Below are 25,653 nucleotides of genomic sequence, written 5' to 3'. Positions count from 1 at the left end.
TAGACCATTTTAAAGGTTTTTTCCTAGATTTTAAGGTTTTTTTTCTAGATTTTAAGATTTTAGAAATTAATTAATATACACGTGTTATAATTTGAGTGCATTGATAACACCACATCATTATATTACATAGTATTATGGACACACATAATAATTTCTCATAAAAAAGAACAACATTACTGAGTGCAACTAAAATTGCGATATAACCACCTCTAAAATCATGTTGCCAAAAAAACTACATTATTTTGATTTTTTTTTCCTCTTATAAAGATGAGTCATTGGAGAGTCCTCATATCATATGATATATATATATATATATAGGAAGGCTCCATTGTAAGATTCTACAAATAAAATTATTTGTAGGATACCTCACGGGGTCTACTCCCATATATTTTTAACAATCTGAATCGTTTATTTTTTAGATTTCTATTTATAGATCATTCTTGTAAAAAATTAGCCAAATCGGAAATCATTTGTCTATCTAACCTTGATCAAACAAATAAATGTATAAAAAAATTTCAATAAAACCATCCAGTTGTTTGATCAAAGTTAGATAGACAAATGATTTCCGATTTAGCTAATTTTTTGCAATAATTATTTATAAATAGAGGTATAAAAAATAGGCGATTTGAATTGTTAAAAAACTTCATGGGAGTGGGCCCCATGAGATATCCGACAAATAATTTTATTTTGTAGAATTCTATAGTGGAGCCTTCCTAATATATATATATACATATATATATATATATACAACTTGTAAAATTTATATGTATAATATATAAAAATGCTCTAAAGTTAATTGATTAGCAAGTTAATATAAAATTAACCACATTTTTTAGTCAACCACATGATATAATCTCATAATTCAAACTAGTTACCTAAAAATGATTTTTTGCAATGATAATTATTGAAGATGGGATTAAAAAATAGACGATTCGGATTCTAAAATTACGCATGTGATGGGCCCAATAGAGTGGTTAGCCTCATATTATCTTACTAACTAGTAACCATTATATATATATAATCCTTATAGTTATGTAATCATCACTACTATTAATAATTTTATATAGAAAATGATATAGATTATAGACTCAGGGAATAAACCTACAACTGCATTGCAAAAAGCCTTTCTTGACGTTGTGAAAAGCCTAACTTGAAGGAAGTAATACTTATGTTAAGGATGGAACCTCAAGCAAGTAATACGAGGCTCCATTGTTTTAAGTTTTGTGCTGAGGAATCTTAGCCATACAATATGTTCATGGTTTTTTTCTTTACTTTATGCTGAGACCAAAGCAATTAACGATCTCCTAGCCCCACTTAGAGCAAGTCATTTTCCAACACTCTCGAAAAGTTACTACTACTCGTACCAACAGGAGTTCAAAGAATGGTTTTATCACACATTTGATTTACAGCAAAAACATCTCAAATTGTCAAGAAAAAGTTCAATGGACATTGCGACTGATCAACCCTTCAAATATAGCATACAGGTCCTTGTTATCTGGGCCAAATATTTCATCAGCCTTCTGTAGAGTCTCCTGAAATGTTCAAAGTATACAGACAAGTAACAGTCGTTAGCAAAAAAATTACACACAAAGGAAGAGAGATGGGGAGGAAGGGAGCACATACCTCTTTTGTTTGCTTGTGGCCATTTAGTTCCTTAACACTTGCCAGAAATGCACCAAACTGCTCATAAGACAAACGACTCCTGAGGCAACAAGAGAAAAAAAAAAATATATATATATATATATGATATATCAGAAGGTGAGAATTTCAGTTCCTTAAAATTGATAGAATGCGCCAAACTGCTTATAAGACAAATGGCAAGAAGAGAAAAAGCAACCATGAACCCTCTTTATATGACTAGCCAGGAAAGCAATTTGTAACTTGCAAGCACGTAATAACTAAATTTGTGTTCTGAGGCTGGTATCAAATATTGTTATTCATAATTAAAGAATCAATTCAATACTGAGCATATCACTCAATTAGAACGAAAATGGGATTGAAATGCATCAGGGAAATGTAAGCACTCAAATTGGAGGATTACTCCTGGCCAATGTGTTGGGGTTCAAAGGTCATGTCCAGTTACTTGGAAGTTGGAACCACTTGAAATACAGAGCATTTGGGAATGGACAGTTTCGGGTCAGGTCAGTGCTTAAAAGAAAAATTGTTAGTAGGGCTACATTAGACTGGAATTCCAAACTCAATCAGTTTCTTTACCTGACTTGGCGGAAAAATTCTTTCCCGTCCACCCGAGTTCTTCCTGAAACAAATTAAGAAGAGAATTAATGAAAATAGAAGTAGGCACATCGAATTACATTGCACGATCAGTTTTGTACAGGTGCACCTGGTGCACAAATAAGGAAGAGCAGTTCCCACTAAGGGTAGTTTCCAGAAACATGGAATGATAATTTTAATCAACTTTGCTTCAAATCCTCCCCCAAGTACACTATAGTCTGGCCCAAACTGTTTTCTATGGCCCAAACAGGAATTGGAGCATTGCAACTGGCCAGTGGCCAAACTGTTTAACAATGTAGCAGAGATACACCAAATCCTGCCTTGAAGAAGAATAATTAATTAAACTGTGATTAAACATTTTCTTCAAAAGGTTTCTCGAAACTAACCATGTTCAGAGCTGTGATGGCTTGAGGGCACAGAAGATCTATCATCAAACATGCCTCGTGAGATGGCGAATGACATGGAGTGTCGCCTTGGGGACACAGGTTTTGATGTTCTTGTTGGGGACGTGGATGCAGATAGGGAAGGAGGAGAACCAGGGGGAGTAAGCCGAGGTGTGGTAGTTTGGGACGCTAACAGGAGGCCTGGTGAAATGCGAGGTCTTGAGGCTGCCATCGCAACAATAAGAAGCAAGAAATACAACAAGGTTAAAATTGACATGCTATACAAGCATAACAATCAACACTTATGGCTATAGAAGCTTCTTCATTGCATGGCATAAATGGAAGCATTTTTCATGACTAAGATCGGTATTCAAATCGTACCATCTGTGTCACGGTCCTCTGAAAATGTGCTTCCTGTTTCGGAGACCTGGCTCCGGATTGAAGATGTTCGAGAAGGTGGTAATGTGGCATAATCTTCTGAAATTACAGTCAAATTATCGTTTCATTTTACACTTAAGTAGAGAACCAAAAGATTAAGCAAATTCAAAGAAGAGGCCACAACTTCACATTCAACAAGTGACGAGCAAAAAAGCTATTGCACCCATTAATGATTAATCTCTTTTCATGCACAACTACAACATGGGGATGATATTAATTCTCTAATCAAGTCTTTCTCAGCTATTCTATCATATATATGATTAAAAAGAATGAAAATTATATAATTAGATTAGCAAACCTCCAACTCCAATTTGTGATATAGAAGATGAGCGCTCTTGGGTTTGTATCTTAGGCTTAGCAACAACCTCCGAGGCTCCTGTCTGTGCAATCCAATCCAAGAAAATCAAACAAGTAAAGCAATGCAATCGAAGCTCTTGGAGGCTCAAAATTACTTACAGAATTTTCGTCATCTTCTGACAGTGACTGCATAAGCGTCTTTCTGAACACCTCCAACTGCGCACATTAGCAATTAAGCTAAGCTAAATAAACGACACTGTTTCAAATTGCTCACTGTGAATTTCGAATTCACGTACCTTCGAGACATCTCTATTCAGCTTCTTGACGGTGTTGGAGAGTAACGCCTTCTCTTTCAGTAACCTCTCCTGCAATTTCGGAATCGAGTCAACGAATTACAGAAAAAGAAAACAAATTAAAGCGGTTGAGATTAATGGGCTGGGCCGGGCCGGGTCGGACCTTCTCTTGGTCGGCGAGGGCGAGTTTATCGGCGGTCTCGGAGAGGGAGGCGTCGAGGGACTCGACCTGCGCCTGGAGGTCGGCGACTAGCTGGTCCTTCTCGGCGAGTTTGGCGCGCAGAGCGGACGCCTCTGATTCCAGGGCCGAAACACGTGTCGAGAGCGCAATGGACGTGATTTTGCGGGCCACATCAAGCTGCTCGAAAGGATCGGACGGCAGTACTTGCACCACTTCCTCGGGAAGATCGAAGTGCGACCCGCCCGATTCCTTCGCAAGCATCTCTCCTTCTCTTTCTCTCTCTCTTGCTTTTTGTTATTAATTTTTTTCAATTTTTTTTTTGTTTTTTATTCAAAGAATGAGAATATTGGATAGTGAATACTAGATCTGTCACAAGTGATATGCCATATGAGTCATATGACCAATTAAACCAAATTCATTATTTTATTTTCATTATTTTTTGGTTTTTTGGGATTGCATTTGCATGGGGGTGGATAGAGATTTGGGTTGGGACTTGGGAGGAAACATGTGGTTTGTGAATGGATAGGAGTTGAGAAATGGACAAATAACAGCAGAAGATGCAAAAGACTAGTGGTTTTCATGGGGAAGAGGCTTTTGGGCCTAATGGTAACCCACTTTGGTTGGGACAAAGTAATGGGTAGTATTGGAATATTTATGGTGTTTGTCGTTTTCTGTGGTGAATGGGGATCAAAGACAAACCAAATCTGTGGATGTAATGTAATTGAATAAGGGGCCAAACAAATTAAAGATGAATGGATCATTCATGTGGTGTTGTGCTTTAAATTAGGTCCTATTATTCAAGTTTTTTCAGTTGGTCATTCTATGTTAATTATACATATATGCGATTAGATGCGATAATACAATCACATACAATTGCGGGGTAGATGTGTGAAGTGTAGTAGTTTAGGAGGAGAAAAGAAAAGGCACCAGGATGGAAAAGTAGGTAAGTGAAGTGAGTAATTTGAAAGGTGACAAATGACAATAGTATTCATAATTAGTTATGGGAACCGTTTGTTTGTCTTCAACTTCTCTAATCACATGGAGTAATTTAGCATGACCATAACATCGTTACTTGACGTTATTAATTCATATTTTTTAGGCTACTTTCATTGACATACCACCTTATGTCTATTCACCTATCACCTTATATCTGCCTCTTTTGTGAACTCTAACTCAGTTAAATCGTGAAACATATTCTATTATTGATTGATACAAGACTCGGCTTGTAAAAAAAGGTACCTAAAAGCTCACCCACAAATTAGTTAGCAAAGCCAAAAAACTGTCCTACACCAACCATAATATTTACATTTTGCATGAGAAGATTAGATGCGTCACTGAAATTTTTAGTTTTTGGGTTAGAATCTGTGACTTTGATTGAATGGTTTTTTCATTATCTTCTACCCGTATTAGAATCTTTGATTGAGGAAATATCAACTTTGTTTCTGGGATTTTTGGGTTTTTGCCCTTGAATTTTCCTCGCTTAGAGAACTCAAAGTATTCACGCAAAATCAAAACGACACAGAGATTAAAAATAAAGGTAAAATTATTAATTCTGCCCAAATATTTCTTTATCTTCCTTTACAATAATACATTATACAATACCCACCTTACAAATTCTCAACAGAGCAGAAACATTCTCATTTCACAGCCCACACATCCCAATACTCACTAATAATTAATAACCATCCCAAATTCCCAGCCCAAACTAATTTCCCAAATATTACAAACCACCCCCATTTCCCACCTTTTTTTCTTCTTCGTCCTCCCATTTTCCCCCATCCTAGATTAATTTACCCATAAGCCCCCATTAACAAACCCCATAAACAAGGTGACAGCTACCGAGTACCAAACAGCAAGTAAATTACTAATTCGCCCCCGTCTTTCCCCGGATTTCCAGATCCACCACCGTTTAAAAAAATCACGGACAGATCCGACCTCGAAACCCGAGATGACATACGAGGGTCGCCGAAAGGGACAGTGCGAGACTTGTTTTTAGGATCCGAATCTATTTAGGAGCCTTATTCGGGTCCTCGGATCCGGAACTTCCATTTTTGCAATCGGATATTTGCTTGTCAATCGAGCCGGAGCAACCGTCTCAGATCTCTAGTCGCCGAATCGTCCACGATCACCGCCACCTGCTTCTTCGAGAAAGACGGGAGCGGGAGCGAGCTCGGCTCCGGCGACACCGCGAACGCCGATCCAGCGTACATGTCAGACTTTCCGGTCACCGGGGTCCTCAGATCCACGACCCGCACCTGTCTCCGCATCATTTCCGAGTCCGGACCCAACCTCTCGGTCCCGGTCACGACCAAACCACCTCCCTTCTTCACCGCCAAAGCGTCGATTTTGGCCTTCGAGTCCAGCGAGTCCCCCCGCCTCAAGATCGTCACCTTCTCGGTCTTGAACCCCCGCCGGCGCAGGTCGTCGTCGGAGCTTGATCTCTTCGAGACCGCCACTGGCCTCTCGGCGCGAACCGCCGGTTTTCTAGGTCTAGGGTTAGAGACGTAGTAATTAGGGTTAGGGCTTCCGTAATAGTTACTCTTCTGGTGGCGCGAAAACGACATCGTCGCCGGAGGGACTCTGATCCGGTCGATCAGACAATCCTGAGGCCGTAAGATCTCCGTCCCCATAATTTCCTAAAATTAAAAATTTCAAATCCCTAAGAACCAAATTAAAGAAAAAAATGAAAATTTCAAAAAACAGAGAAGAAACGCTAAGCCTCTTTTTTTTTTTTTTGGCCTCTTCTTCCTCACACGGGGGAAGAAGGAGGTTTTTTTTTATTGTGTTTTCCGCTCTGCTTTTTTTTTTTTTTTTCTTTTATTTAGTCCCGAACCTGATTTCGTTTCGAGGTGTGTTTATGGGTTTATATAGAGCGCTCGTTTGCATTCGCACTTTCGCAGTGACAACAACCGAAATGACGGAAATGCCCTGCCCACCTTCTCTAGATGACGCGTGAGGCCGCCACGTTTTCATTTCCGAGACGACTGACTGGGTCTCCCTATTTCCCCCTCCCTGTGGGCCCCACTCGTCGTCCATTTTAACGGGGACATTAGGCTCCTGGTCTGGTCTCCGTTATAACGGCGTTTGGTGTTGTATTGTTGTTGCCTCGTGAATATCATATGGAATACGAAGATCTCTTTGGCTTGGCAATTGGCATGTTGGAATTATTTTAATACTTTTAAGTTGTTTAGGTTTAATTTTGTGATTAATTATTTGTTTGTTTGGGTTTGTGGTTTTTTTTTGGGGGGGGGGGCCGTGGGGTGGTATCAAGTATCAACCATTCCAAGAGTTTGATTATCATTTTTGTGTTTTACAGGCAAGATCAGGAAGGTACAACGAAACTGAAGGGGCATGTTTGCTTGCTTGGTTGACCAAATTATATTCCACACATGTTTGTATTCTACTAAATTCTATTTAATTTTAGGTGAGAGAATAGGGTAAATTAGAAATGTTTTAAAGTTAATTGATTAATAAGTTAATGCGAAATTAATCACCTTTTTGGATCCACCACATGATGTAATCTTATAATCTTAATCATTTATTTTTTAGATCACACTTTAAAAATCATTTTCATAAAAAATTTCCTAAATCATAAGTTTTTTAATCATTTAATTATAATAACAATCATTTATATTTTTTTGTTGAAACATAGTATTCGTCTATTTATTTAAACACAGTTAGATAATTAAGTAATTTCTTATTTTGTTAATTTTTTATAATGATAATCTTTGAAGTGTGATCTGAAATAATGAACGGTTTGGATTCTAAAATTACTCATATGTAGTCCCAAAAGATAATTAGCTTAATATTAATTTGTTAATCGGTTAATTTTAAAGCGTTCTACTAATGTAAACTATTATTTACAGAGATTAAGAAGGGAGTTGCAGCAAAATAATATTAGAAGCACAAAGCAAATAGCTCCTTACACACACACACATATATATACATATTGAATCAAATTTGTCCCACCAAATACAATAATAAGTGAATAGTTGAGACTTGTATAACTCAGCTGGTCTGCAATGGCGGATCTACAATGGGGTCAATTGACCCTATGAATTCAGAAATGCTGGGCTTGAGAGAAATTTTTGACCCCATGAAGATTAGGTGTTACTGGTAGACGCAAGGGCAAGAGAAGCAAGCATGTGTGAAAATGGCTAAGAAAGAAATGAAGAACAGATATGTGAGGAAGAGAAAAGTGGTCACGTGAAATGCATATGTTTTTTTTTTAAATTCTAAACTTGCCAAAACAATGTCGTTTTGGCAAGTTAATTAAAACAAAGCCTGAGTACCAAACAGTCACACAAAATGACAGAAAACGAGTGAACTGAAACTTGAACATTTGAACAAAGCAGTGTCGCCCTCGCCCAGTCGCCTCTGCTCCCTTACTACGTGCTGACGCCTGCTTGGCTGCTTTTCCCTCGCGACGCGCTGACATGACGTCGGCCCTTTGCTGGCCTGCTCGCTGCCTCGCTCTGTCATTCGCGACTGCCGTTGTGTGGCTGTGCCTACTTTGTCATTCACGACTGATGCTACGCGATTGTGTCTGCGCTTGCTCCTTAATCTTGCCTCTATAACAGAAGATTTATGGATCCGTCATTGCTGGTCTGTATTAAAAGATGAAAGAATAATTTATTTTTTTTCTAAAGAAAAACAAAAAAATAACCTTCACATGTCATTGTTCTTGTATATATACTGTGATTATTATTATTTAATTTATCAAGAACTTTGTAAACAGCAATTTACTTAAACCTTAAAAAATTAAAGAAGATATATCCTTGGCACTTGATTATTACAAACCCACTAACATGCAATTAATTAACTAACTATTTAATCATTAACTTAAATAAAGTTATTCTTTCTTTTTTAAAGTAATAAATCATTAAAGATGACTCAGCACTGTATCATATTATAGAAAAAGGTCCAAAATCTTTACATGTGGTTTATGATATTGTGCATTGATTTTGTCAAGGATTCTAAACATCTGATCATTCTGCTACGCCAAATGAGACATGTAAACCAGCTTATGTTTATCTAAATTTCTAATACAAACTCTATTTGAAGATTGATGAAGATAATACAGAATAATAAGCAAGAGATCTTTAGGTTCGATACGGGTTGTGCTTTCTTAATTAATCTTAATTCTTAATTTCAGTGCCTGCCAACAAATATACACCATTAACCCCATTAACTAGTTGCATCAAGATTGTCTTCTTTAATATCTACTACTACTCCCATATGTGAAGCTATAGCTACCCTTTTTTTCTTTGTCCCCTCCAAATTAACAGGTTTGTCTCTACTCTGTAATAGCTTGTTAGTATTGTTGCATTCATCAAATAGTGCGAGTACATACTTTTATTCATTAAATTATGTTTATGAAACATAATTTGATGAACAAAATTTAATAAGTATAACAGTGCCATTTATTTATTCAAATCTAGGCATATAACCTAATGTCTTTAATTAACAATTAAGATACATATATGTCTTGATATGATAAATTTGATAACTCTAATATTAATGTCTTATGTATTCTAGTGATGGAATCACATGCTAGTTGTGAATGATACAAATATATAGATACATGCAAATTATTGATTTCAAAGAGATCATACTGAGTGGACAGTGGACCTTGTTTTTTCTGGTCTAATAATTATCCACTAAAAGAAAAAGGAAGGGAAGTAGAAAGAAAAGAAAGCAAGCTTTTATATATGCTTTAGCTGTGGGGTGAATGCCCTTTTCATAAAGAAGTGAATTGCAATGAAACAATCATACTATATGCTATCTTGTCTGATGTTTCCTAGATGTGTATATGCCTTTTTTTGTTGGGAAGGGTAGTGGAAACATCCTCCCAAATATATAATATATAACTGATTCGGGTCCTCACCCACCAAATACAATATATAACCAAAGCTAAATTAGTTTATTATGTGAAGAATCATTGAAGCTTTATACATGTTCATTTTTTAATGCTTTTAGAAATTGTTTGGTCACACCTGGGAAATATGGAACTGTTTTTAATCTGTGAAAAAATATATATATTTTATATGTCTATATATCTCTCTTATTACGTATTAAATTATAAAATAAAATCACATCCTACATATATGAGCGGATTTGAATTATATGTTTTTCTTGTTATACTATGTAATATAAATCTAAATGTTTATGCAACTCTAATCATGTAGTGGTGTGAATCTATTTCATTTTTTACTCTATACTCTTAAATAGTAATACATAATTAATATTAAGAATCAAGTAAAGAAAAAGCAAAGACAAGATGAGGATCTTGTATGAGCACCCCATTTCCTTCTATAATTTTCTCCTCCATGAGAGTTAAGTAGTTGAGGTACATTTGATTGAGCCAATTATGTCCCCTTGGGGTAAGGTTATTGTCTCTTTGCAAGTCACTTTCGGTGGTCTATGACCCACTTGACCAATTTTATAATCTTTTGTCACAAACCATGAGTATTGTGTGGTTGTGTAAGAGTTCGCCGAAGCTGTATGCATATTGCATAGCTATGAACATGTTGCAGTCAAAAGAGGCTGCCATGGCCATGGTTGACTGCTTCATTTCCAGTTAAATTCTTCCTTTTGTTTTTTTCTTTCTTCTTACTCCTTCTTCTGAGGCTTTGTCACTGCCTTTTACAAGTACTTCAAAAGGAAAAGGAAGCACTACTACTGTACAGAGGCTTCCAATTAACTCCTCTGCTGCAATAATATTTGTTTGGTATCAAATACAATGTGCATTTTAAATATAGCATTCCTTAATATATCAATCTGAGTTACAACGCATGTCAAACAGGGGTGTTCTCAATCTCCAAAATATAAAAATATAGCCTACGGTGCCTACCCTACAACAATTAATTAAACGACTAAGTTTCTGTTGTCTTAATATTTAATCTGTGATATTTGCCCCAATTAATGATAGCAATACTCTTTTGTTTATGAACCAATCCAGCACGGTTGGTCATATGGGTCAAGTGACTCAGGTCCGGACTGCACTCGAGCTTTCAACCCCAATGAGCTGACGCAACCCATATTATATACCTATGTAATTATTCTGATTAAAAAAATTTACATGCCATGTCGCAGTACTGCTTTAGCAAACTTCAAAAATATAGTAAACACGAAAATGAATCAGAAACAGAAAAAATAAAAAAAAAAAATAAAAAAATAAAACTGCATTCCTATAAATTAGTGATCCAATTGATTAATTAGATTTTAGATTTACAATGTGCACGAGCCGTAGTAGTAATATACCCCAAAGGGTTTCCTTTTTCACTAAATCTATTTGTGTATCATACTTACAGTATTCATATCATAGTCGAACTCCACATCTTGACATTTACATCTCACATCCAAACATCAGGACTGACACCAAAGAAAAAGAAAAGAAACAAAATCTTATATTCTTATGCATCCTTTTGGTAATAACAAAATATTAAATTAAACAACCATTACAAAAAAATAATTGCAACAAAAATGTTGACATGCTTAAATGAAAAGCCTCACAGGACTAGAGCAGTAAGAGAACTGAGTAAGAAAACAGGACAAGTCAGATTTTGATCTCAAATTCTCAATATACATGTCAATGTATCTTTGCATCTGAAGTTCTGAACAATTAGTATGGAAGGATTTGAAAGTTCAAATAAACAATTGCTGCTACAATCCAGGAAAAAGAAAAATGAAATGAGAAGGGAACTCAGCCAATCATTAGATTAGATGAACATACAACAAGAATTTTCCGCAGAAGGAGAAAAAAGGAAAAATAGAAAAAGTTGTGAAGTTCTATAATGGAACAAAGAAATGCAAGGTTGGTTTTTTTTTTTTTTTTGGAGGGGGGGGGGGGGGGGGGGGGTTTCCTTTTTCCTTTTTTTTTTCTATTAAATTTATAGGACGGTGGAAGGCATGGCGGCCATGTGAGCAACATCTCTAAATATCAGAATCTGAAGTCAGGGTCCACATCCATTGCCCAAGCAAACTTTGCCAGGAGAGACTTGTTGAATATCTGTGGCAACAGCAAATGGTCAAGCTTTACTAGCAGCTCTTACAGAACAATTACCAAATCTTAACTGTAAAATGCATATCTAATGGTAATAAAATTTCTTTCGACAGAAATTTAGGATAACTCGGGACGCTTGGTTTTTTATTCAAAAAATTTATCCCTTATATTTCATCTATAAATATCAAAGATAAAAACAAAAACCAGCTTTCGGAAAACACATCCTCACCTTCTCAATGGGAACTTCATGTCGCTTGCACCATGCAACTGTGATCCTAGGGTCAAGATAGTTGATTTTGGACGTTCCCAATGCCACTGTTTTCAGATCATCTTTGTTTCTCATATCATTTTCCATTTTTTTCTTCTTTGCAGTCGTCGAAGCTATCTTCTTCTCCAACCTGTATCAAATCAAAAATTACAATGAACCACCATATCCACACAGATGAAATGGTTCGAAGAAGCAAAACAAGTCAAATTACGCTTCTGGGGTCAAGTTTCTCTTTTGTTTTCCATCAGCATCTTTTAGTGGGGGCTTTCCTTTTTTGGCCCTGTCCAAATCTGTTTTCAGCTCTTTCAGAACGCCCTGCAACCCAAAAAGAAAACTAATTACAGAGCAAGAAAAAGACTGCATTTAGAGGGCCACACAGACAGGTTTTTTATTTTCCTGTGTCCTTTCTGGCAAGGTGAGAGAGAAAGGGTGGTTGGTCAGACTCCCCAGCATACCAAACAAGACATTTTTCCCCAAGAGCAAGTTACACCCTCACCTTAGTTTTCAGACATGAGCACCTAATGAGTAATTCAATGAAGTTCCAGATAAGGTCATTACCTCAAGGTCACCAATCTTCTCCATTAACTTGGACATTTGTGTATCATGAGACTTTGAAACAGTACGCTGATGATTACAAATGATAGCAACCTGCAAAGTGAAATGCCAAAAAATGTAGATTCCACAAAGTCCAAAGGAGCAGTATAATTAGTTCAGTACAAATTCTCAAGGGATGGACTGGCTTCACCTCCTTGTTTGCATGATTATAAACAACAACTTTTTCTGAAACATCTCCCTCTTTGGTTTCCTTGTTCAACTGCCATCAAGCCAAGACAAAGGAAAACGAAGAATCATCACAACAGGAAATTGAAACAGGGAGAGTGGAAGGACACCATGAAAGGGAACTACACAAGATTCAAACTTGTCAAACATATTAACTTACTATGGTGTCCAATGTGATAGATGCATTGTATGTACGGAACACTTTTGCTGTAAGGCCAGGCATCAGTTCCTTTAGATGAGCATTCAATTTACTGGTATCCAACTTGTCAAAGAGATCATCACTGCCACGTTTCCCTGAAGCAAATAGAAAAATAAAATATATAATATTCATGGGCTTCAATCACCCAAAAAAAGGACATCCTATAATTAGAAAACCACCACCTACTCACCAGTCTGAAACTGTATAATTGCCTTGTAAACAGGAAGCTCAACTTCAACAGTATTTTCATATCTGATTGAATCTTTACCAAGGAAGTTAAACTGATTTTATCAAAAACAGAGTTGACTGGTTATTTACTGGTGACAACATACAGACAAATTACCTGCAATCATTTTAAATTTCTACAAAATGCAAGACATTACCTCCAACGAGTTAGGAGCAATTGCTTTTACGTTCTCTACTTTTAATGTGCAGCAACCAACAGTCTCCGCTTCATCATCATCCTGCAGGGAATCGACCAATAAAGATCAAGCAAGCGTAAATCATTCTGTCCACCTCTGTGGATAAATGGTTTCTCTCTCTCTCTCTCTCTCTCTCTCATTTGGAATTAGCTACAGAGATCCTATAACACCAATCTGTTGCTACTGGAGGGTAAATTTCCAAGGCCTGGTGAAAAATAAGATGCTAAAAATTGAAAGGCCAACTGTTTCTATGTACTCAGAAGAGTGCTTGACTAACTCCAGAAGCATTCTCTGACTACTCAGAGATTAGCAATTAGCTACACTTCTTTTTTTCTTTTTTTATAAGAGCTACACTATCTTTCAGAAACATTTATTTCATAACATCCATCCATTAGGGAACACACTATCATGTGTGGAGGCACACACAAGCCTGTATGTGTTTGCAGAAATCTATTTAGCTCAGCTCAAGTCTACACTATACCTTTTCATTTCCAGCCCTCAGAGCAAGTTTATCAATGAGATAGGTAGCAACTGCTATCTGCTTCTTTGCACCATCTTTACTTGTAAAATCCCTAGTGTAAGCAGCCCTGATGTTTCCTATGTAGTCCTGCACTCAAAATACCAGGGTTTCATCAATAAGATGATACACTTCTTCTATGTTGTCTGAAAATAAAACAAACAACAATCTTCAAAAGCTTATATGCATATCTCCATCTAAGCACCTTCAGCATCCTTGCTTTCTCATATTTCTCCTTGTCACTTTGTCCCTTCAATTGACTACTAGGTGCCAGAAACACGTATTTGAATTCCTTTTGATTAATTGGATCATTCCAGAAAGCTAACCATGTGACAGTATTGTCATGCCTTATTTCTTTCCAGCTGCATAGACCACATATATAAGTTTAAACTCAAAATAGTCCCAGAAAAGCATACTAAGAGATAAATTTATAAGAAAAAACATTATCCTTTAAATTTTAAGACGGTAAATGAGTTCTTTTGTTTTCCAATTGGATATTGTGAAGAACAAAACCTTTCACCAGGGATGGGGCATTCTGGAATCGGGGCATCCTTTCCTATATTAATTGTAACATCATTTGGACGAATCCGCCTTTTCAGCTTTCCCGACTGATACCACATATAGAAAGAATTAACAGTAAAACCAAGCAAAGAAAATTCAGAACCAATGTGAACACTTCAACAGAGATGGCCACAGCATGTCATATTATCTCATAGTGGACAACTCCAAAATCCGTATAACCAAAAAAAATCAAACAAACCTTTGGATGCTCTCCACGGCCTCGGAATAATCCGGGTGGTTCAACCCTGAAGTTCCCAACCTGTATTGAGATTTCAACATGGAACACTTGTAAGGTAATGGTATAATGTAAACAACAGAGCAAATGTTACTATCACCTACATTCATATAATAATCAAGAAAACTAGTTTATATAATCAAACTAGGGGAAAATGGATTGCTACAAGCATATCTGTCATATTCACAATTATCAGAAAAGCACCAATGCACCATAAATTTTGAAGATATATTGCAGATGGGCTAACCAGATTGCAAGCTAGGGTAGAGGGGAAAACAATAAAAGCTAGACATAACCTTCTCTTTTACACCATCAACAATAGCCCACATATACTTCTCCTCTTGTTTCAACTTCTCTTCCTTCGCGGTATCCTTCTCCTGCATCAACAGAAACACTTCAAAAAATTTCCAACAAAGAGATATAAGAAAAATCTTCTCCAAAGCACTTAACATTAGTTGATGCATCAGTTTTAACCATAAATATATGAACCAGTGTAGGAATTATGGACCACAACTGATGTATTATATAAGGAAGGGATCATGTGATACTAAATGAATCTCTCATTGTAAACCACCAAGGATCAGAAAGTATGGCTCTTTATTGGCAATAAATGTGCCAACAGTAAGCCCATCGCAAAGTGTGCTTGGCAGAGAAATACATGCCAAAAAGCACAATTTGGATAAAGACTGTCAAGGTCACTAACCAAAATCCTATCGCGTGATAAAAATCATCAACGCATCTTTCAATAAATTTTTAACCCAAGTTAAAATGTACACGGAGCTGATAATCCCTACTGTTAAAGACTTCTTAAAAATTCTATGACAGCATCTTTATTGAGTCTTTCAGGAAGAAGCTGAAGTTTTAACTCCAACGAAAATACCCAGTCTCATACATAATTCTATATTATAAATCCCTAATAATAGTAGTGGATAACAGAGGTGTAGCCAGCATAATAACATCAAGATCATACAATTTGACACTCAGGAGTGCTGCACCAGAAACTATATCAATGAAAAATAAAAATGGGAGCTGAATACAGCTGTGATGTTTGTCAAAACAACTTAGCCTCTGCTTCCCATTGTTGCTTAGTACAAAAACTAAGCAAGAAATGTAGAAAAAATAATCACGGAAATAAAACCAATTATTGTATACAATTCACTGGTAGGGTATGTAATCAAAGTCATAAGGTTAACTTTATTCATCATCAGATAATGGATATCCATTAGAGCCACCCACTTACTTCCTTACTCAATTGTTTCTTCTTCTCCTTTTCATTCTGATACCAATCATATATCGGGGTGAAATCACAAGCATCCAATTTCTGAATCACATGGTTTTTCCCAAGCAACTTATGCCAATCATTCCAGAAATTGTCTCTGAATGTTTTTTTCTGCACATATTCTGTATCTTTCATCACTGCATACATTGTTGCAACCTGCAATCAAAAAGTTGCAAGTGTAAATCTAATAACTTGAAGAAATTAACCTGAATTATGCAAAACTTAAGTCGGGAAGAAGTTAGAATATATGAAGCAGAGAATATAGATCAGTTTGAGAGATAGAGAGACCTCCTCTTGTACAGGAGTCAAGTTGACTGGCTTCCCATTATATAGCATCTTTACCCCATGAGGCTTGTATGGAGGTGGAAAAATGACACCGTTGTGAATTAAAGTAGTCCATTTCTTCTGCCCATCATTAGAGCTAGGTGGCACTGTTGTCGACTTAACATACTTTGAAAATTTTCCCTTCTTGATCGTTTTCTTGATTGAGGATGAACCAACTTTTGTTACTTTTTGCTTTGTCAGAGATGATTTATTATCTGATGTGGCTTTCATAAGTCTCTTGGAAATTGGAACGAAGTCATCATCATCTTCCTTCGGTTCTTTTTTGGCTAATACCTGCGTATTCTTTATAGATGTAGAAGAATCTGAAATTTTTGGCCTTTTAACTGAAGACTGCTCAGAAATATTAGCCTTATCTAGAGACCTCTTACTTGACACCAAAGGAGAATTTTTCTCTTTATCTGTCGTGCTGGAACCATTTTTCTGAATTTTTGAAGCCAATGGCTTCCTTTCTTTAGAGTCATAAGGCTTACTACCTGATGTTCCCACATTGGACTTCCCTACAAACCTTAATGACAACGGTTTATCATCATCATCATCATACAAATCTTTCTTCGACAGGGATGAGTCAGTAGCAGGTTTGCTGATCCCTTTATTAGCATGGTTCGAGTAACTCTTCAGTCTGGAACTTAAGGGTTTCCCATCTTCGGAATCACTATTTTCTTCAGCAGCATTCTCAATATAATTAGTTTCCTCTTTAATAGAGATAGACTTATTCTGTTCTGATATCTGTTTTGACTGACCATCTAATGAAGTCAATACTTTTGAATTTGATACAGATGATGCCCTAACAGATAAAGTTGAAGCTTTTGGGCTTGCTATGGGAGATTTCACTGGCGATGCCTTTGTAGATGGAATCATCTTACCCTTTTGAACACTTGAGTTTAGACCATTGGAAGAATGTACATCAGAGACCTGTCTTCCTGGTTGTCCATCACGTCTTTGACTTGGTAATTTCTTTATGTCTGCGTTTAATTGATTTTGTTTAGATGTATTACACCGTTTGAAAGTTATAGGTCCATCATCTTCATCGTCATATAGAATCGGTTTAGTAGAAGTCTGAACAGCCATTATCCAACTATGTACTCTGTTGGCATGTATATCACCTAAATTTATGTGAAACATAATTTATCTTTCAAAAAGGGTACAGGGCCCCAACAATTACATTGAAAAACCAAATATCTGAGGCTAAATGATTATCTATAGACAACAAAAGAAATATTATGATTGTGATAATTAAAATAAGCAATTATATATGGCAATAGAAGACCAACTCTTATACACATTGTCAAAAAACCCAAGGCATGATGCTATTATCAGAATCCACTTCTGTCTTTAATTTGTAACAATTTCTGTTTCTTTTACATTTTAAACTCTTATGTGCATCGTGTACTTGGGATGCACCCTTTGGCATGCTTTCAATAAATGTCCTATATATATATATATATATATATATTGAGTAATTATCCAATCCGGACGTCCGGATTCTTATTAACTTGGTTGTGCTGTTTCCTATATCTGTTGCTAATAAGTCAACTCACTACACTGTCTATGACTTTGTGTCAGGGCAAAAGAAGTATAAATCAACTTACTACATCTGTTCAACCAATTTTGCACTGTTTTTATAATTTTGCCTGTGGTTTCAACCAATCCATTGGCATGTGCCTAAGAATCTATATCTTCAACATTGTTTTAATTTATAACTTTGCCTTTTGAACTCAACAATCAGCAGTAGTGTATAGAAGTTGTGAGTTATCTAAAACTAGAAAATAGATGTGTGAAATATAGCTAGTTATCCACAAGTTAATAATCTCTATCTCTGTCTCTCTCTCTCTCTGTCTCTCTCTCTCTCTCTCTCTCTCTCTCTCTCTCTCTCTCTCTCTCTCTCTCCATATATATATATATATCTAATATATTCTATTTGAGTTGAATGCACTGGTGGAAGCACATTTGGAACATCAACTCTCCTAGCCCAACTCATCCATGTTTAGAAATTACTTGGTCTAATTACAGCCATACTGTAGGGCCACATATATAATCAAGTTGCTTAAAAAATTTTCAAACCCAAAAAACACACACTTTATACAGAACACTCTCCAAATCAATAAAACTACCCTATACAAGAAATATGTTACATTCTTTGAACAGCTTTACATTCAGCCAACCCTCTTCACAATTGGTTCAACATGTGATCCAAACTAACTAACAAGACCATTTGAGATTCTCCTCAAGCTTCATTTAAAGTTCAAATTACTGCGCATATAAAGATTGGAACTCTCAAAGTAAGTAAAATTTTCCTAATCGGTAATGGGCAAAGTTATTCAACATTCACAAGCCTTACAAATCCGAGCCCAGCATTGTCTCGCAGTTAAGGCACATATTGAATTTCTAATTTCACTTATTAATATGGAGCCGCAAGAACTGCAAACAAGCAGCTCAATTCCCTATAATTGCCCCCCCCATAAATTAAAACTATAGCATTTATTTTATAAGCCAGACAGCTAAAGTGAGCAACGCTACAAATTACAACAGTCTAGAGTTTTCAACTATTTTTGCTTCAGAAGAAACTGAAAAAAGCTCAACCTACTTCAGCAGTTCAGCCAAATAACTGAACAAACTTAGCTAACAATGAATAAAAGGAAAAAAAAAAAAAATCAAACCCATTATTCCGTTTTCACTCTTTCAATTCCCTCTACTTTCTCAGAACCAAACAGAATGTTCAACTTAATTATAACAGAAGTAAAATAAAAATAAAAATAATTAAAATAAAATATTGCAAAAAAATCTAATAGAGAAACCCTAAATTCCTAATCAGCATAACCAAAAAAACAATCAGAGGCGATATCAAAGGCACATAGGTACATGCACAGAGATCAAAACCTAATGGGGGCAATTAGCAAAGGGCAGGGACACCAGGACGTACTTGTTCGTCAAAAAATGAATTGTGTTGTTTGCAGCTTCTGATCTCTGAAATTTCGGGCGAATACGAGAGTAGATTGAGCTGATTAGAAATTAATATTGGGGAAAATTGCCTCCACAGTCTCCGTTTAGGGTTAGAGAGAGAAAGGGAGAGAGCTTCGGATTCGTGATATCTCTGATTCTGATATGTAGGTGAAACAAGTTTTGGCCTTGTCCTTGGGCTTCAAGGACAATGTTTTACAGAAATGGAACTCAAAATATATAATTGACAAAATCGCCCGGATTTTTCTGTTTCTTTGGATTTTGACCCTTGTGCCACGTTGGCAGGCTTTATCCTTCCCGAAACACAGCGTTTTAAGAAGAGCGAGAGAGAAGGATAATGAAATGTGCAAGGGCCTAATCGGGTTGCTTCCCAAGACTTGCCACTAGGGGTGGGCATCAAGCCGTCCGACCGCACCACCGACCGTTTAACCTCAAGCGACCTACCTCGATAGAGGCGGCTCGGGTGACGGGTTCCGTTCTCTACCGCCCACTGAAGCCGAGCTGAGTCGTGAGAGAGAAAGAGAGTTGCAGATGAGAGAGAGTGACAGGCGAGAGAGAGAGAGAGTTGCAAATGACAATCGATCTTCCTCTCCGACGCCCCCTCTACCCACAACACCCCCTACGGCGCCAGTTAATCTTCCTCCCCACACCTTCTCTTCTCTCCTCCTTTTCAGCCAAGCCGTTTCCGACTACTCCGACCCATCTCCGACAAAGACCTGAGCCGACTCCCACTCGACCCGTATAGTCAGAAATGGTTTGGGCTCTAAGTTGAGCCGCCCACCCGATGCCCAGGCCTACTTGCCACCTCCCTTTTGGGCCTAATCGAGTTTAAAAGATAAATCTTGGGCTTATAATTGGGCCTAATGGACTCAGTTTTTTTTTTTTGGCCATGAGCCTAATGGGCTCAGTTTAACACAACATAAATTAAAAACAAAATTAATAGTAAATTAGGTTATAAAATTACCACACCAAACCACTAATATATTTTGATAAGAAGGACATTTGCGTGAAGTAATCTTCTTAATTAAGTCTTTTCCGATGTATATAGGTTTAGAAACATCTCATCTTGCAGATCTATAAGATTGCATCAAGGAAATAGTTAAAACTACTTTTTCTTTTTTTGGCCACTTAAAACTACTTTTTATTAAAGGTGTAGAAAATACACTTTTTTCTTAGAAGGTAATTTTTCTGCCTAGTTAGAACTTCTGTCACAACTAACAATATTGAACAAGGCAAAACTGGTTTTGGTCAAGAAAACTTCTTTCTATGAATGATCTTCAAAATTAATTTGATTTTATCGATGAACAGTGCCCTCAAAGTTATAAGGTGTGTTTCGGACTAGCAAATATATTTATTATTGTTAAGAAATTGAGAAAGTGGTATAATGTAATATAGCTTGCTACTACATATAATCCTAGTAACATCATACATATATGCATTTATCGGAATCGTTTGTATACATTACATACAAAATTTATAATGTCCGAATTTTGAACTCACTTTGAGCATTCATAACACCCAATATCAAATATTCGAACACTCATATATATAGACTCCAAATGTCTGTTGTAGAAGATACCTCTTTCTCTCTCTATATATATTTATATTTGTCATCTTGATCATTTTGTAATGGTATATATAAATTTACAGCTAGCTAGCTAGCTTTGTTCAACCATCATGCTCCTTTCATGCATGTCCAACGAAATCGATAAACCGAGCACTACTTTATGCATTGTCAATAAAAGGAAAAATATAAGAAATGAAATCACATGAAATGATGAGTAAGCATGCATATTAATTAATGCTAAAATATTGGGTGTATCCGTGTATGTGTTCCATATCACGTACGGCATGACCACAAATGAAAAGAGCCTCCATATATAATTGTTCATTTGTTCAGGACATGTGCATGCGTGCATGATCCCTTGCAAGTTGCAAGCCAGCCCAAATTCATAAACTAAATTTAATTCCCTTTCATTAAATTCCTTGATGAATTAGGCTTATATATATGGGACTGGTAGTTGAAAGTTAGAGCATCTTTAATAATGTGGGCATAGTAGGTGAAAAAAATTGGAGTATTTAATCTAAAATCAAATATTAATGGGTTGAAATGTTTAATATTTTATAAACTACTAAATACGGTTAGATTTTTTCAATGTATGATCTTTATCTTAATATGTTTTCGCACGTGTATCGTCTTTCAAGTCTAATACGTGAACAATACATATTAGGTGACGTGAGATGATGTGTAACCGTTAGACTTGACACGTTTATAATCTAGCTATGGTATATTATAAAAAAAAATTAAAATATTAACTCAAAATCAATTGGTTGAACTGTCCAACATCTTATATATATACCACTAAACTTTAGAATGTTAACCAACTGAAGATATAGAGTAATATATAATTAGATGTCCTAGGACTCTAATTATATATATTCAACATACTATAGCTTTTTTTTTTTTTTTTTCTTTTTGGCCACTTCAACATGCTTTAGGTTTAGTCATATTATATTGAGAAACAAATTAAGATTTGATAACAGACAATATCCTGTGCATCTTTTCAAAATTTGTATGTACTGATTGTTTATTGCAGTACCAGCTGATTGTTAACCAAATATCGTATTTTGGGAATCGATAGATTAATCTCTCTTTCAATAACTAAATAATAAAGTACTATATTTTTCAATCCATTTTGTCCGAAAAGGTTCTTTTTTTTTTTGGCCAAGTCCGAAAAGGTTCTAAATTTCGATTTTCTCTTTTCAAACCATATTGGTATTTGAACATGTTAATTATCCATGAGCCCAATTAAGGATGGCCCAATTACTCTAAAGTAGCTTAAATAGACCTCAGCAGCAGTTGTAGCTCATGATACCCCATAGATGGCCCAATTACTCTAAGAAGCCCATTCTAACTATCTGTAGTAGGTGGATTGTTCCCGCTCTCTTTCCTATCTTGTGAAAGAGTCTCGGTTTGCTTTTATTCGATCATATTCAAAAATGGCTGCGAATTCATTTCATCATTTGCTTTTTACTCTCTACTCTTAGATAATAAATACATGACTATAATTAAAAGTCAAGTAAAAACTAGCAGAACATTCGAATTTCCTTAGTTAAATTATTCTAGAGTACTCCGTATTATAGTTTGCATGTCTTAGTCTATCAAATCTAAGACACATAATATTCATGCCCTATGTTGTCCAGTCCCAAAAACTAAAGGAGGCCTTAAAACTTTGCTCAACCATCATATATAAGCATGGTCGATCATGCATTTCATGTGGTTGATGATGATGGAAAGAATGCAAGTTTAGTACCCATATATCCCTATATATGTAAAAGGTCCTAACTAAAATAAAAGTTGATAGCACGCAACTAGGTTGAGGTTGGTAATCAAATTTCAGTTCTTGCTAGCTCAGTACTCCAAAAGCTAGCCATGAAGTTTTCAAGCAAGTCCAACCAAAATGACCCACCACAAGTTGTTATATGCACTGCCAAAAGAGGAAAAAGCCAAAGATATATGAATAAGCAGCAACTTCCTTTGAGTTGCTTCACAACTGAAATGTTTGTAAGCCAGCAATTGCTGAGATGACAGTGAGTGACATTGAGTCTTTATAGCACATACGGCAATCGGCATGACTACAAAATGAAAAGAGCCTCCATTGCACGGCATGATGATCATCAATTCATCATCCCTTGCATACCCAAACAACTAATAAACTTCCAAATTTAATTAATTTCCTAGATTAATCATGAATTGATCGAACTGGACTTATTGTATAATAACATTATAAATAAGACTATATATATGATCTGGTTGTTGGACATCATTTTCCAATTCCTAGTAGTACACATATATTTATATGTTATCATCAATATTTAGCATTTCCAAAGTTTTTGAATTCTTCATTTCTACAGTTAATTGGACTGGTAGGAAACATAATTGGAAATTTCTTCATGTATACCATTAATTCTCCTATATATTAATGTGAAATCACTAGATATTAACAGCCCTTAATTTTTTTTTGATCGCAACACCCCCATAATTAAATACAGTTTATTCCAATACTCCAAGTATATGCTTTAATTAGTTAATTATATACTTTAATTAATGTGAATAATTATATATGGTTTCCCACACGCTTCATTAAAGTATATACTGATGTATATATATGCACACATGCATCTATCATGTTAAGATCAAATGTTGAAAAATAATGCAATCATAGGAAGGTTGACTTGGAAATTCACTTGTTTGTTAAATAATCACTTTAAGCTCGTAATTCCAAGTCTATTTCTTTATTAAAATAAAGTTTTACATGCAAGTAGTTCTGCACAATGAACACAAACAACTATTTTTTACAAGAGAACACCAAAATTTTAGATTTGTATAAAACCCTATAGATTGATGTGATTATTATAAAATGTGACAGTGACAATAATTGAATATATACTCTATATTTTTTAGTATACAAGATTTATGTACACAAAATTGCCACAAAGCTAATCACTGTACCTATGTGTGTATATATATTTTGTTTAGGGCTTTTTTGGATATGTTTTTTTTTTCTTATAATTTTTGTTATCTTGGTCTTGGGAGTACAGCAAATTCAATCCTCTAAACTTGGATTAGAATTGAAGCCCGGCCTCCCTTTTGAAAAGTAAAAGCCACCTTTCCAATTCCAACTCAACACGACAACCACTATTTTTCATTTCATTTAACTTGAAAGCAATCTTCTATATAACCATATATTTATATCTCTCTCTCTCTCTCTCTCTCTTTCTCTATATATACAACAATTTTTTGTAGCAACAAGAACCACAATACAATTCCACAACACAACACAACATAAACAACAACACTTCTAAACTCCCTCCCTAGTGATCTCAATTGATTAAATTGATTCCCAAATGGGGGCTTCAAGCTCTGCCTCTAAATCAAAGACAACATCCTCCAAAAACAAAAGTGTCAAGGACAAAACACTCACAGGAGTAGGCAACCTCATCAAGCTCCTCCCCACAGGCACAGTGTTCTTGTTCCAGTTCCTCAACCCTGTCCTGACCAACACTGGCCAGTGCAAGCATCTCCTCAACAAGTACCTAAGCGCCATTCTTATTGCCCTCTCTGCCTTGTCTTGCTGCTTTGCTTCCTTCACTGACAGCTACACTGGCAGTGATGGCAAAACCCACTATGCGATTGCCACAAAAAAGGGCCTCTGGCCTAGTTCTGACAAGTCCAAGGACTTGTCTGGATATAAGCTCCGGTTTGGGGACTTTGTGCATGCCTTCTTTGCTTTGATTGTGTTTGGGGTGGTGTCACTTTTGGACACCAACACTGTGAACTGCTTCTATCCAAAGTTTGAGTCTACTGAGAAGGTGTTGCTGCAGGTGTTGCCTCCTGTGATTGGTGCAGTTGCCGGGACTGTCTTTGTTGTGTTCCCTAATAAACGCCATGGAATTGGGTACCCCTCATCAAGTTCTGATGATGATTCTAATTCACAAACTTCGTAAGTTTGGAGAGAAACTTTCCTAAGTATACACCTTATGTGTTTATCTCTTTCATCCATCGTACACGTGATGAAAGAGATGAACATAATAAGTATATATACTTGTTATATGAAAGTTTTACTCTTTAAGTATAACGGTTTGCTAATAATTTGCTAAGAATTATGTATATAAATGCATATACGCTTGATGCTTCAATTCAGTTGTAAGTGTAATTGCTAAATGAGCAAGCTTGGGCTCTTTTCATTGTTTATTTTGGTGGTTTGCCCAAGTTTGATTCATTTCTTCCCTCTTGATCCCCTTGGAATATGTAACCTGTTCTTACTGTGGCACCAAATTTTCTTTTATTAATGATAATTTGTGTATATATCTTACCCTGTGATGTTGAACATGTATTCCAAAAGCATATGTCTCTACACAAAGATGAGTGTACCGTGTACAACAGTACAAGTGCACTAGGGTATAATTGTGCATTCATTTTGATTTAATAATGGGGACTCTAGAGCCCCAAAAATCAAAACAAAACAAAAAGTCAAAGCTTTTTAAACGTGCACATTTACTTTCAAAAAACAAATAATAATAAAGGCCTTGGCTGGCCACCCCATCATCTCAGATGAGGGTGAGAGACTGAGAGGGATCCGGGATGGGGTGACTGGCAAGGTTTTTAATTTTGTTCTTTTTTTATAATTGGAAATTTCAGAATGTTTTTAGGTGCAGCTTTACCTATTTTGTTTCCTTTTACCTGGGCCTCCTTTTGG

At 36.1% G+C, this 25,653-nt stretch overlaps 3 protein-coding genes and 1 pseudogene across 5 annotated transcripts; 1 reads left to right on the top strand and 3 right to left on the bottom strand.

Annotated features, from left to right (window-relative positions):
* Window positions 1-1,071: 1,071 nt before the first annotated feature.
* Window positions 1,072-4,257, bottom strand: LOC147294222 (PH-response transcription factor). 3 transcript variants are annotated; one of them, XM_086231359.1, is made up of 9 exons: window positions 3,807-4,257; window positions 3,647-3,715; window positions 3,510-3,566; window positions 3,352-3,433; window positions 2,997-3,089; window positions 2,619-2,840; window positions 2,215-2,257; window positions 1,624-1,702; window positions 1,072-1,532 (listed from the first exon to the last, which is right to left on the bottom strand). In XM_086231359.1, exons 1-9 carry the CDS (start codon window positions 4,083-4,085, stop codon window positions 1,440-1,442), a joined length of 1,017 nt encoding a protein of 338 aa, XP_086087485.1. In that variant the 5' UTR covers window positions 4,086-4,257; the 3' UTR covers window positions 1,072-1,439. The 3 variants fall into 3 exon arrangements, with proteins under 3 accessions (XP_086087485.1, XP_086087484.1, XP_086087486.1); XM_086231358.1 differs by having other exon boundaries at window positions 2,997-3,092; window positions 3,807-4,249; XM_086231360.1 differs by having other exon boundaries at window positions 1,624-1,680; window positions 2,997-3,092; window positions 3,807-4,248.
* Window positions 4,258-5,349: 1,092 nt separating this feature from the next.
* LOC147294221 (uncharacterized) lies at window positions 5,350-6,648 on the bottom strand. The gene has a single exon (XM_086231362.1). The coding sequence runs from the start codon at window positions 6,452-6,454 to the stop codon at window positions 5,897-5,899; it is 558 nt and encodes a 185-aa protein (XP_086087488.1). The 5' UTR covers window positions 6,455-6,648; the 3' UTR covers window positions 5,350-5,896.
* Window positions 6,649-11,454: 4,806 nt separating this feature from the next.
* LOC147294220 (DNA topoisomerase 1 alpha-like) lies at window positions 11,455-19,547 on the bottom strand. Its single transcript, XM_086232318.1, has 16 exons — window positions 19,356-19,547; window positions 16,379-17,538; window positions 16,052-16,246; window positions 15,108-15,188; window positions 14,776-14,835; window positions 14,529-14,623; window positions 14,221-14,377; window positions 13,980-14,105; window positions 13,460-13,540; window positions 13,267-13,357; window positions 13,038-13,171; window positions 12,843-12,911; window positions 12,656-12,745; window positions 12,309-12,412; window positions 12,059-12,227; window positions 11,455-11,835 (listed from the first exon to the last, which is right to left on the bottom strand). The coding sequence occupies exons 2-16, from the start codon at window positions 17,501-17,503 to the stop codon at window positions 11,767-11,769; spliced, it is 2,646 nt and encodes an 881-aa protein (XP_086088444.1). The 5' UTR covers window positions 17,504-17,538; window positions 19,356-19,547; the 3' UTR covers window positions 11,455-11,766.
* Window positions 19,548-24,195: 4,648 nt separating this feature from the next.
* On the top strand, window positions 24,196-25,268 carry LOC147294219 (protein DMP2 pseudogene; annotated as a pseudogene).
* Window positions 25,269-25,653: the final 385 nt, after the last annotated feature.

Source organism: Dryas octopetala, chromosome 2, assembly GCF_963921425.1.
Source record: "Dryas octopetala chromosome 2, drDryOcto1.1, whole genome shotgun sequence".
Classification (NCBI taxonomy): Eukaryota; Viridiplantae; Streptophyta; class Magnoliopsida; order Rosales; family Rosaceae; genus Dryas; species Dryas octopetala.
The sequence above is the reverse complement of the archived record's forward strand: the minus strand, read 5'-3'. Positions and strand labels throughout refer to the sequence as shown.

Bases quoted from the DNA above. Each gene is read 5' to 3' on its own strand.
- LOC147294222 (XM_086231358.1), bottom strand. From the start codon at position 4,085: ATGCTTGCGAAGGAATCGGGCGGGTCGCACTTCGATCTTCCCGAGGAA. The intron at 2,841-2,996 runs GTACGATTTGAA...TTGCGATGGCAG, and splicing joins AGAGGACCGTGACACAGATG to CCTCAAGACCTCGCATTTCA. The intron at 1,533-1,623 runs GTATGTGCTCCC...TGAACATTTCAG, and splicing joins GCCACAAGCAAACAAAAGAG to GAGACTCTACAGAAGGCTGA.
- LOC147294221 (XM_086231362.1), bottom strand. From the start codon at position 6,454: ATGGGGACGGAGATCTTACGGCCTCAGGATTGTCTGATCGACCGGATC.
- LOC147294220 (XM_086232318.1), bottom strand. From the start codon at position 17,503: ATGGCTGTTCAGACTTCTACTAAACCGATTCTATATGACGATGAAGAT. The intron at 13,172-13,266 runs GTGAGTAGGTGG...TATTTGCTTCAG, and splicing joins AATTATACAGTTTCAGACTG to GGAAACGTGGCAGTGATGAT. The intron at 12,746-12,842 runs GTGAAGCCAGTC...TTCACTTTGCAG, and splicing joins ATAATCATGCAAACAAGGAG to GTTGCTATCATTTGTAATCA.